Below are 12,328 nucleotides of genomic sequence, written 5' to 3'. Positions count from 1 at the left end.
AATTGCAGGATCATCCAACTTCTGAGGTTGGATGATGTCTGGGTCAGTTGGAATTGACTTTTCATATTTTAAAAGAACTTGGCGAAGTTTGTCTCTTTCGTCATCAGATGTCAGAGCGTCGGCTTGGGCGACCACCTGATCAATCTGTGATGAGACTGATAAGGGTTCTTGCTCCTTGGGGAGCTCCAACGAATCCTTTTCTGAGTCGTCGGACCTGTCTATGGGTAAGACACCATAGGTTTGTGGTCCTTGGTCGACGTCATTGGTTGAGAAAAGAGCGATGGCCTGTGATGGTTTCGTGAAACATACTGGCCCAGCTTCTTGACTCGGTACCAGGTTATCTGGGAGTCCTCCCAGAACTGCGATGACTCATCATCGTTTGTGTGTGAGTTTATCCCCCCTTCGTCCGATGAGGGGTTGTTGGAGGCAGCAACAGCAATGTCTTGGTGTGTTTCACCAACATCTGTAATGTTGTCATTTGCGCCTTCAGATTTAGTAGCGATCAGATCACTACATTGTGCTCCTGGTTGGATTCCCATTTCAGCGTTTTTCAAAGTTTCTACAAACCTTTGTAGTTTCTCTGTCTCCTCCGAGCTCAGATGTGTAGGGCCTTGTTCCTGGGACCTTTGTGATTTTATCGCCTCGGTTCGTTTCGTCCGAGGTGGGGGAGGGTTAGGTACGTCTTTTGGGGGTTCCTCTTCGGACTTCCCCTGATAATATAGGTCCTCTTGGATCCCATATCTTTGCGTCCTACGCATGTCCCATGTACGATAATCACGGTCATCCTCTGAAAGAGGAGCCTTTTTGTCCCAGCGTGCACCATCATTACGTGGTTTGTCAGTTTGAAAATACTGCCTTTTCTCGCCTGTTTTAGGAGGAGGTGTCAACGCACTCCGTCCTTCCATTTCTAGGCAGTGGGGTTTAACCTTTACACCAGGAACCACTTCTATGGGCGTCTTAGAACATGCCTCGAACACATTCACTGCACACTGTCGCATTATCGGTGGAGGAGACCTGTTCAGGTCTGTTCCTACCACTTTAGGTGAGGGTGGTTGGATGAGTCTAAAAGCACCAGGTGAGTAAAAGATTTTTGGAGGTTTTGGTGGATTATCCCGACACTGTTCAAGGTCTTTTCTGGATTCCAGACCACCTCGCCCCACGTCAGAACTTTTATTTGTTGCTGCTCTTAGCTTCTCCTCACATGCTTTTAAGCGTTCCTGTGATGTTTGATAATCACTTTCTAAATGCCGACAATGATGGAGAAATATCGCCTTGTCCGCTTTGCAATCCTCAAGTTGTGTTTTAAGCACATCTTTAGCATCCCTGGCTTCAGATAGTGATGCCTCAAGTAATTGTATTTTGCTGTTCATTGAATCAACTTCTGCACGTGCATATTGCTGTAATTGAAACATCTGTTCATAATGTTTTCTTGTGAGGACCTCGTGTTCACTTTTAAATTGAAGGAAGTGTTCTTCAATCTTCTGAACCACCTCTTTTTCACTGTATAACCTTAGTGCAAGGTCATCAGCTTTCCTAACAACTGCATAGAATGATTCTTTACGCAAAATTGCAATTCTAGCCAGCTTTTCATAACTTGACATTGTAATTTCTGTAGAGGTCACAACTTCTGCAACCTCCATCAGATCGTCCAACAACTCTTTTGGGTTCATGCAGTCCGCCCGTTTGCCATATGGATGTAAGGAAGCTGTCAGCAGCGCTAACGCATCTTCCAAACAGTCCTTTATCCCATAAGGATCAAAGTCTTTTTCCCTGACACCTGTCATGGTTATTCACCGTTCAGCACTTTTTCCGGATAAAACAATTGCCAGCTTCAGATATTTTTACAGGTAAATAATTGTATTCAAATGTCAATGAGTTTCACACTATTTCAGCTTTGGGTTTACACAAAAGTACTGTTATAAGTCTACTTATTCAAATGTGAGCACCTGTCTCAGGTTTTACCCCAATTCATGAATATTTAAGTAAATGCTTCCATGCAGTGTTACTTGTATGTGCTTATTTTTCAACAGATACTAGATTACCAAGCGTCTCAGTGTCTTCCACTCTAAAGCACTGAATTTTTATAAACCTGCAATTTCCCTTTTTAGTCTCACAGCACATCAGTTTAAAAATGTTTTTAAACCTTTTACTTCCAGAAATTCGCTATTTTAAACAGTTACTCATCAACCCAGGTGGGTGAAAAGAGAAAAGAAAATTGATGATGAGGAATAATCAGGCTTTTTCAGAAAACTGTACTCCTTTCTCCTGCCAATCTTCTATTTAAAAGTAAATAGGAGATGTAATTGTTTAGGTGGTAAATAAAATCAGAAAAGTCTCTTTTTCCTGATATATTTACTCTTATTTAATGATCTAGCAATTAAACGTGCATTATCTTTTAGCAAATGAGTAAAATTTATCAACTCTGTGAATATCTGAAACTGTACCTTTTTTGTTAAAAAGTTTCTACCTTTTATTTTGTACCTTCTCAATGAGGAATTACCAGTGAATAAAGGTTTGTTGGTAAATGCCTTTCCGCATAAATACCTTAATTCTTTTTAAATGCAAGATAACAGTGATTATTCAGCTTTGAGGAACGTTTATTAACTCAAAAATGCCTTACAGAAATAAAAAATGTTTAATTTCACTCAAAATACCTAAAACTGAGGTGAAACTGTGATCTCAAGTTTCCCAGGAGGGGGTAGTGTTTAGCTTCCTACCAGCAGGAGTCTATGACGACTTCCTGTGACGTTCGGTTGACATCCTGTTGTTAGCCGCTTAGCTTAAAGTTAGCTTCGGCTAAACTCGGTTAAAATCAACATTTCTGAACGGTATTGAAGCGTAAATGTGGCGTTCTTTCAACAAGCACGACTTTTTTGCATGAAACATGAGTTTTAGGGACATGTGGCAAGTTTTATTTAGTGATTTTAAGCACAGCGAAGGCTCCGGTTGCAACCGAGCTCATTTCCGACATGGAGGAAGTGACGTGACACGTCACTCATCCGGTCGTTAGCTGTTAGCTTAAAATTAGCATCGCTAGCGTTGTTCAAAAACATCATTTAATGACGGATTTTAAACTCAAACGTGGCAAAAATCCAGCGATTACACTTTGAAGAATTTAAGCAGTGGATCAGAATACAGCTTTTAAAGTGTTTTTGAACTTTAAAAAGCAGATTTTATTCCCTATGAAAAACGAGTTTTCATTTCCGGGTCACGTGACTGAATCCACCAATGACAAAGCAGCACGGGGTGAGAGGAAATGACGTAGGCACGTCATTCACTTCTCAACGAATCAGAGCACTCCACAGCAGCTAATTCAACCAATCACACAGCGTTTTTCCCAGCTAGCATGTTAGATTTATCTGAACAAGTCCGTCAACTTTTTCGTCTTTTAAACTGTCAAAATGCACCAATTTCTGTTACAAGTGTCACGAATCAAGCTCTGAGCTGCACGGAGTCGGCGCCCCGGCATTAAAAACGTCTTTCCCACCATTTAAAACAAACTCGTTCGAACCTTTTCAGAACCGAGCCGGTACCAGAACCACGTCTGAACCGTCTTTAAACAGAAAAAAGCGTTTCCACAGCTCAAAGCCAGCTTATGTTACACATAACAGACTACAATTTCAGCTTTCAAAAGACATTTTGACTGAATATCAGCTCCAAAGCATCTCCAGCGTAAACATGCAGCGTCTAGCTCCAAGCGGCGCAGCTTCAGAGGCGTTTCAGCACAGCTGATTCTCTGCACTTTTTCTTCATGCCAACACGTAAAATCAATTATTACACGCATACACAGTCCATTTATGAGCACGTTCCGGGCCACCAATATAGTATAAACAGAATAAAGCGTTTTACAGCACACTGTTTATATTAATTTGGTAGAATACCAGAACTGAAACAACATAATTAATTTTACAGGAAGTGAGAACAATACGGCGATTGTTTTCACTTTTCAGCAGAACAGCAGACATCAATTCACACGGCGGTGATTGATTTTCTTTTTTAAAGGAGAGTTTAAAGATGGAAAATTGAGATTTATCTTACAGAGAGATGTGTGAGGGAATTTGTTTGTTTTAACCAGAACGTGCACGCTCCTTCGGAAATCAGCTTGTCCCAAACAGTACACTTTTGGTGAAGGTCGACTTTTACCTTTTCTGAAGATAGATCAGTTCCGGCGTGGAGTCTCACTTCCAACCACTGTTCAGCGTCTCAGTGAGAACAGCCAAATACCTCGAGAGCCGTGCGAGGTTATCCAAACAGAAGTTATAATTCCCAAAATCGTCTCTGGTTCAGCTTGTTTGGTTTAGCAGCATCCATGAATGCCTGCGTTTGCATTCATGAACTCCCAAACTCTCTGCATTCTGGATCCCAAAACTCCTGAACTCTACTGCTCTACTTGAACTGCTGCTCCATCTTCAAGACGGAGCTTACAGCAGCTTCAAGACTGAGCTGAACTCTCTACCAGAACTCTTCTGGAACTCCTCTCGAACTCTTCTCCTTGAACTAGGAAGTGCCAACCTTTTTATGAAGGGTCACTTCCGGTTCATTTGAGAGCTTTTTGATTGGTAGATGGACCAAAGCAGAGGTGTGGTTTGTGATGTAAGGTGTTATTAAAAGTCAAGGAAAAGATTCAAATTGTTTAAGAACAGACAGAAAGATATCATGGCTAAACCAGACTTCGTGGAGCCACCTCTCCTGTATCTCGCTGTAAAAGTTAAACATGACATTTCTTTTCAGTAAACTTTCTAGTTGACCGAAGCTTGAACTTTAACACACTTACAACTTTGCTCATTGAAGACAGAAAAATCAAGAAATGCATATTAACCTGATTTCTTCTTTGAATGAGGATTAAGGATCATTATTTACTGTTTCACAGTTAATAAAAATGAGTAGTTCACTTCAACATGTAAACATTGTTTGAACTAACACAATTTGATTATCAACATTTGTAAAACAGGAATGATAATAGAAAAGAGAGTGTTCTTTCACTTGAATTTTCAAAAAAGAAAGTCTCAGGATGGGTGAACCTGTATTTCTGGATTCAAATCAATGAAATGACAGTTTCTGTCCCACAAGGTTCTTAAGGTCAAGGGTTTTGACCTTAGGCTTAGTTTTGACATCAGGTTAAGTTCACTACAAAGTCCAGACCGGTGGAGGAGAAAAAGTCATTCAAGATGAACGTTTTATTAGCCAGAGATCTGGCGTTTATCAGGGCAATCCTTGTAGGAATCACAGCAGGAGAAGTTGTTCATGGAGTTAAGACCAGTGGGCTCAGATTTGTGGAGTTCGACCCGCGACTCCAACGACCGGAAGCCAAGCCGCAGCGAACAGGTCTGCTGTGGAAGCACGACCTGACCCGTGGGACCGGGAAGGACTCAGGTGGATCGGCGCAGCGCCAGGACAGGTGATTTAAGATGTGGTCCTCGGTTGAAGAGGAAGCCGCAGCAGCAGCCCGGCAGGCTTTGATCCTCACAAGATGGCCGGCCCGTTTTCCACGGCGCCTGGAGCGATGTCTTCGAGCAAGCAGGATACCAGGGTGGAGGTAAACAGGAACATCTTCAATCAGAGGTGGGGTCCAAGAGGGGGTCCAGAGTTACGATCATTATGATCAAACAAAGTGAGACTGGTGACAGATGGTCTGAGATTTAGGAGTCAATGATGTTTATAAACCAGCAGTGAGTCGATGTTGTAGGTGAAAAATGACAAAAACAGAAAAAACACAATCACTGCAGACAGAGGTGGCGGGCAGGCCATGCACAGCGGCGCCATCTTCCCGGATCCCGGTTTAGACTAATGGAGGACAAATTGACCTCATTTCTTAAAATTAATTGATACAAATAAATAGTTCACATTTGAAATTATTTATATTTTTGATTCTCATCCTGCCATTGTGTATCTGTTTCTCCTCCCTGCTCCTCTCAAACCCAGCTGATCAAAGCAGATGGCCGCTTGTCCTGAGCCTGGTTCTGCTGGAGGTTTCTTCCTCATGAGGGAGCTTTTCAGATTCAAGTAGAATTCAGATTAGATTCAGATATTCTTTGTCCTTCATACCAAAAGAAATTATGTACACAAGGTCCCAGTTACATCCAACAATAATATGTAAAAAAAAACAGTAATAAGATCTAAAATATGAACTAAGAACTGTCCTTTCCACTGTTGCCTGTGTGCTTGCTCAAGACGAGAGTGTGGGATGAAATTAAACTCAAAGCAATCTGCTCCTCAGATGTTTTTTTTTTTTTTCCTTTCTGCTGCTCCCTTCTTCAGGGGTTGTCACAGCAAAGTGAATCACAAACACTTGGCTATTTTTTACACCAGATGCCCTTCCTGACATAACCACAGACTACCGAGCTGCCACAGCCCTCTCTATGGAACAGAGAGCTGCTATCTAGGACACCCGGGGGAGCAGATGGTGGGGGTTAAGGGCCTTGCTCAAAGGCCTTGTGTGGGGCAAATGAGGTTGGAGGCATGTGTGCCTGCTTCACCTATCCCACCCACATTTTGATGTTGTTGGTACTGGGAGTTGAACCGGCGATCTTCCAGTCACTGGCCCACCTTCTTTAACCTCTGCGCCACCACTCCCAGTCTGCTCCTCGGATAAATAACTTTGTTAACCTACTTATTAAATATATAAATATTTCTGTTCAGCACCCTGAGATGACTTCTGTTGTGAATTTGCGCTATATAAATATTTCTGTTCAGCACCCTGAGATTACTTCTGTTGTGAATTTGCGCTATATAAATGAAGTGAAATGAATTAAAAACAATTTTCTCTGGTTAATGGTTAATTTGTTAACTCTGAGTTTTTTTACCATCTCTGTGGTGTCAGCCTCACCTGGTGAACGACCGCCACTGATGCTTCTGTTCACAACCTGCAGTTGTCTTTAGAGGTTCAGGTGTGGACTCTTTGCCTGTTGCCAAGATGTGAAGAGCTGAATGAAGCCTGTTCTTCTCCAAGTCTCCTGAGATCACAAGTTCAAGTTAAAAGTTGACTGTCGATGAGGAAGACAGCTGGCAACTGAGGAGGGGGCGTGCCAAAGAGACCATCTTAGCACCAACATAACTGGTTTGTTCTACTTTGCAGTAAGCTGTTGGGGAAAGAATCAGCTGTGTGTTTCCTTGACTGATGAAGCTTTCTGGATGGAAGGTGAAACGTTTCGACCAGGAGCAAGGACCTCAGAGGACAGACCAGGAGCGAGGACCTCAGCAGACAGATCAGTCATGAGGAGTTCAGCAGACAGGTCAGCAGAGGCAGGGTCTTCTGCGGTCGGATCTCCTGGAACCAGATCTTCTGTGGCAGGACAGACAGGAAAGGAGTCCGTCTGGACCCCCACAGCTGAGCAGGCAGGAAAGGAGTCCGTCTGGACCCCCATGGCTGAGCAGGCAGGAAAGGAGTCTGTCTGGATCTCCAAACTGAAGCAGGCAGGTGTAGAGTCTGTCTGGGTCCTCTCAGCAGCCTTGGTACCCTCATATTGAGGCGTGGACCCCTCCGCAACTTCGGTGGTAACTGCGGTCTCTGTAGTGGCTGCAGGTTCAAGGCGGGCTGCACGTTCAGGGCTGGCTGCAGGCTCTGGGCTGGCTGCAGGCTCTGGGCTGGGCGCAGGTTCTGGAGAGAGTGCAGGTTCTAGAGGGATTGCAGGTTCTGAAGGGACTGTAGGTAATGGAGAGACTGCAGGTTCTGGAGGCTATAGGGCTATAGGTTCTGGAGGCTCTGGAGCTGCAGGTTCTGGAAGCTCTGGGGCTGCAGGTTATGGATGACCTGCAAGTTCTGGAACTGGGACCGAGTCTCTGGAACCCTTCTGCCGTCGACCTCTCCGACGTGGGTGGTGGTGTTGTTCAGGTCCAGGATCTGGCCGAGTGCGAGGAGCTGAGCATGCAGGTGGTGTTAGCGGTTCCAGATCTGTGTCAAAAACAGGGGAGTCCGGTTCTGGTGGAGGACTAGGACTAGCAGCATAGGGTTAGATGAGCAGTTCCAACCAACGCTTCTCCTCTAGCACCTCGTCCAAAATGTCCTCCATACTAGGAGAGTCAATTAAACCAGGGAGATGAATATATTAATCCCACATGTCCTTTGTGGCCACCAACCTTTCCCACAGATTGTAGGAGGTGGCTAAGTTCATACATCTCTGGACAGTGTCACAGAGTCGAGAATAATTCTCATTAGAGAGTCCAGACAAAAATTTCTCACCTACTGGGTTCATGGTTGGTCATGTCGTACTGTCAGGGTTTCTGACAGGGCAGGGCAGGAGTGAACCCAATATTGCAGGCAAGAGTCAGGACCAAAGGATTTACAAAAATAAAAAATCTTTAATAATAATAAATCAAAAGGGCTGACGTGGCAGCAACTTACAAAAACAGGGAACAAGGATCAGATCAGGCTGGCAGGACAGAACAGGACAATACCCAATGATGACGCGGCAAAGGACAAGACTCACAGACAGACTTACATACACAGACAGGACAAGACATAATTACAAACAGCTTGGATCAGACAAAAGAGAAACCAATCAGGATTAATCAGGAAAACAGACAAGGAAGGCCCACTTGATGGCACCATCCTTACAATTAGTTTGTTACCTCAGAGTCTTCCATCTGCTTGTTTGTGGTCGGTCGTGCAAACACAGGACTCTGGCCGGTAAAAACAAACGGCAGCAAACAACTGAGTTCCTTGTGAATGCTGGGGTCATCCAAGTTACTGCCTGTTCAAATGTGGCGCCTCTTTAAAATGCATTGTTATCTGACAGGTAAATAATATTTCATACATAGTCTGGTAATGGTTGTGACTTGTGAGTGTCACTGCACCATTTTTCCTGGGCAAAAAATAAAATAAAATTAATAAATCTTACCGAGACAGCGGGACCGGAAACTCGATCCGTACACTGCGCCAGTTGACGCTGAAGTGGTGCATCCAGATTCTTCCTATCTCTTGCAACAAATCAGAATAATTGTACATGTAGAGGGGGCAGAAATAATAAGATTTTTTTTCTTCTTCTGCTGCCTTTCATTTTATGTTTTGTATTTTACTTTCTTGTTTTGAAATTGTTATTGTGTTTTTAATTTGAAATGAATAAATAAATTAAAATTAAAAAAATTAAAAATTAAATGTACAATTATTAACGAGAGTCTATGGACTAGATTCTTGCATCCCCAGGGGCCAGAAATACATCACCAATCAAACGTTTTTTGAAACAAACAACGTAACTCATCATACCTATATTTATTCTAGACAACAAAAAATATACATATGTTTTGAACATTTTTTATTTTATTCTTTCTTTTTTTTTAAAGTCTTCAATGTAAAATGGTGAGTAGTTTCAGATGGGTGGTGCCCTAGTGCCCCCTACAGACAAGCTGCCCCTGCTCTCAACATCACGTACAAGCTCAGTCTCCTTCCCCGCCAGAGAGGTCACGTTCCATGTCCCAAGAGCCAGATGTGGTAAGCCAGGATCAGAGCGCCAATGTCCCCGCCTTTGGCCACTGCCCATGGATTCATGCACCTGACTCATATGATCCCTCGTGCAGGTGGTGGGCCCACAGGAAGACAAACCCATTTTTTTCCTTTGGGCTGAGCAGACCGGGCTCCATGTGTAGAGACCATGGTCACCAGGAAATTGCCAATGAGCCCCTCCCTTAGGGCTGGCTCCAGGGTGGGACCCTGGTAACCCATGTCTGGGCAAGGGACACTGAGTTCCTTGTTTACTTTTATCCATGAAAATAATGAAATTGAAATGATGAAAATACTACATTGCTAATGCTGTGTACAGTATGAATGAGGTGCCGCTGACCTCACCTGAAGATGCAGTCAGGCATTGAGACAAATACTTTTAGGTTCTTGTAAAATTGATGAGCCTTTTACTTTGGAAGGTGAGACTGGGTATTTTGGGAAGGAGTTGACTATCATTGGAACTGAAGCCGATGAGGTAGTTAAGCAATTGCATAGCAATAAGTGTTTAAGGGTAAATGAGATCCACCCTGAGCTCCTTACTTTTCTGGATATTGTTAGGTTGTTTTGGTTGCTACATTGCATAAAATTTAGGGTCACTGCCTTTGGAATGGCACACCAGGATGGTGATCCCTCTCTCTAAACAGGTGACTGGAGGATGTCCATTAACTTTAGAGGAATTACACTTAAGAGCCTCCCAGGGAAAGTCTATGCCAGGATGCTGGAGAAGAAAATTAACCTCAACTTTAGGAGAAGCAACGCACTTCTCAGGTCATGAAACATTGAAAGACTAAATTCTTTCAAGGATTATTGAGTGTGCATGGGAGTTTACCCAATCAGTAAATTGTGTTTTGTTTATTTGGAGAAGGCTTATGATCTTGTCCCTTGTGTGGCCATTTGTGAGGAAATTTGAGAGTATTAAATGCTGCTCCTCTGTATTGAAAGGAGCCGGTTGAGTTGGGTTAAACATCTTGTACAGGTACTGGGGCAGCTGTGGCTGAGTGGTTAGAGCAGTCATCCTCTAATGCAAGAGTTGGGGGTTCGAATCCACCAGCAGTCACATGCTGAAGTGTCCCTGGGCAAGACACTGAACCCCTTGTTGCCTCTGATGTGTGTCCCATCGGTGTATGAATGTGATAAAGCTCTGATTAGTCTCTTTAGAATGATTTGTTCAATTAGCTTTGTAGAGATCTAGTAGAGTGCTGTATGAATGGGTAAATGAGGACACAGATTGTAGTGTAAAGCACTTTGAGTATCTCGATAAGATAGAAAGGCGCTATATAAGTACAGTCCATTTACCGTTTACTTCCTGAAAGCCTTCCAAGGGAGATGTTTCAGTCATCGCACTGGGAAGAAACTTTGGGGCAGACTCCATAGAGAGGTTACTGTATCCCTTAGCCAGCATGGAAACTGCATGGAATTCTTTGGCAGAACATGGATGCATGATATTGAAATGGAACTTACACGGATAAAATGACTGCTCTGTATGTATTAAGAGTCAAAGCTTGCAACATACCTGAATAAAACTAGCAGACATGTACAGTACATTTTTACTCTGAAGTCAAATGTAACTTCCTGGTTAAAACAAAGTCAAAAGATTTCAAACATGTGGTAGAAATTCTTGACAATTCATTGACTTGTTCAGGTGATGGTTATCGTTCACTGTGTCTTGCAGGTTGTGTTTGAGGCTCAAAGAGGCATCTCTGAGTCGTGCGACTCAGCTCTGGACAATATCATCATTACTGTGGGAGAATGTCCTGGTGTGTTCAGATGCATTCAAGCACACACACAAAACAAAAACACAACACTGAATAAATGTTGACTTTTTTCCACAGCCTGTGAATCTGGTTGTGATTTTGACACTCTTGACAACTTGTGTGGGTGGACAACTTACAACGATAATACCGATATGTTCGGTTTTGGTCAGTGGACAGGGTCTACAGAAACCGAAGGAACTGGACCTGATGATGACTTCTCCAAACCTGGATGTAAGTGAATCTATTTTATCTGGTTTGTATGGAAGCCATCACTGAGCACAGGCTGCAGAGGTGTGCACCTGCCAAATAATATTCTACCCACAACAATAATTCATAGTTCACGGTAAATAAAAACATTTTGCATTATCTTGACACAGTGGGATCGTACATGCTCATGGATTCATTGGACACGATCCCTGGAGCCAGTTCTCAGATCAGAAGTCCTGTAATTCCATCCTCTCCTGGATGTTTGGAGCTTAGCTTCCACTACTATCTGTATGGTACAAGCACCACCATGCAGCTCAGTGTCCACAGCGTTTCATCAGGTAAAAAGATGAGTTTATTATTAGGTTCAATGTCAGAACACTGGTATCAAGTTTTTTCATTAGTTTGATTTTTATTTTCTATTAATCAGGTGGAAGCCTTGGGCCCACTCTCTTCACTGTCACAGGGAACCAAGGTCAAGGCTGGAAGCCTGTAGAAGTCCGCTTTGTGGGAACCACTGAAACTCAGGTAAACACATGAAGCCATAGTGCCTTTTTGTGTATGTATGCATCTGTGTTAAGACTTACATATTTGTTCTTGTTATATGTACTCTCTAACAGTGTTTGTTTATTTTAGTTTGCCATTGTGGGCACCTATGGAGAAACTCCTCTGACTGATATTGCTGTTGATGCAGTGTGTATTATGACCTGCAAAGGTGTGACACTGATCAAAGAAACAGACTAACAAACCTAAATATTTATGTGAATCACTGATGCATTTTCATTGAATACTGTCTTTCGTCTATAGTTGAGCCAACAACTCCTGGACCAACTACACCCAAACCAACTACACTTAAACCAACCACACCTAAACCAACAAGTCCTGGACCAACCACACCTAAACCAACAACTCCTGGACCAACTACACCTAAACC

The 12,328-nt window shown here is 43.0% G+C and overlaps 1 protein-coding gene across 1 annotated transcript in view; it reads left to right on the top strand.

Moving 5' to 3' along the window:
• The window catches only part of zanl (zonadhesin, like), a gene marked incomplete in the record, with an annotated part of 443,805 nt that overhangs the window by 69,709 nt on the left and 361,768 nt on the right, over window positions 1-12,328 (top strand). The window contains 6 exon segments of the mRNA XM_037681443.1: window positions 11,109-11,193; window positions 11,269-11,421; window positions 11,568-11,735; window positions 11,825-11,922; window positions 12,031-12,109; window positions 12,202-12,312. Coding sequence (XP_037537371.1) covers window positions 11,109-11,193; window positions 11,269-11,421; window positions 11,568-11,735; window positions 11,825-11,922; window positions 12,031-12,109; window positions 12,202-12,312 — 694 coding nt within the window.

The sequence above is a fragment of the Nematolebias whitei genome, chromosome 1 (assembly GCF_014905685.2).
Source record: "Nematolebias whitei isolate Nwh7 chromosome 1, NemWhi1, whole genome shotgun sequence".
NCBI lineage: Eukaryota > Metazoa > Chordata > Actinopteri > Cyprinodontiformes > Rivulidae > Nematolebias > Nematolebias whitei.
The sequence above is the reverse complement of the archived record's forward strand: the minus strand, read 5'-3'. Positions and strand labels throughout refer to the sequence as shown.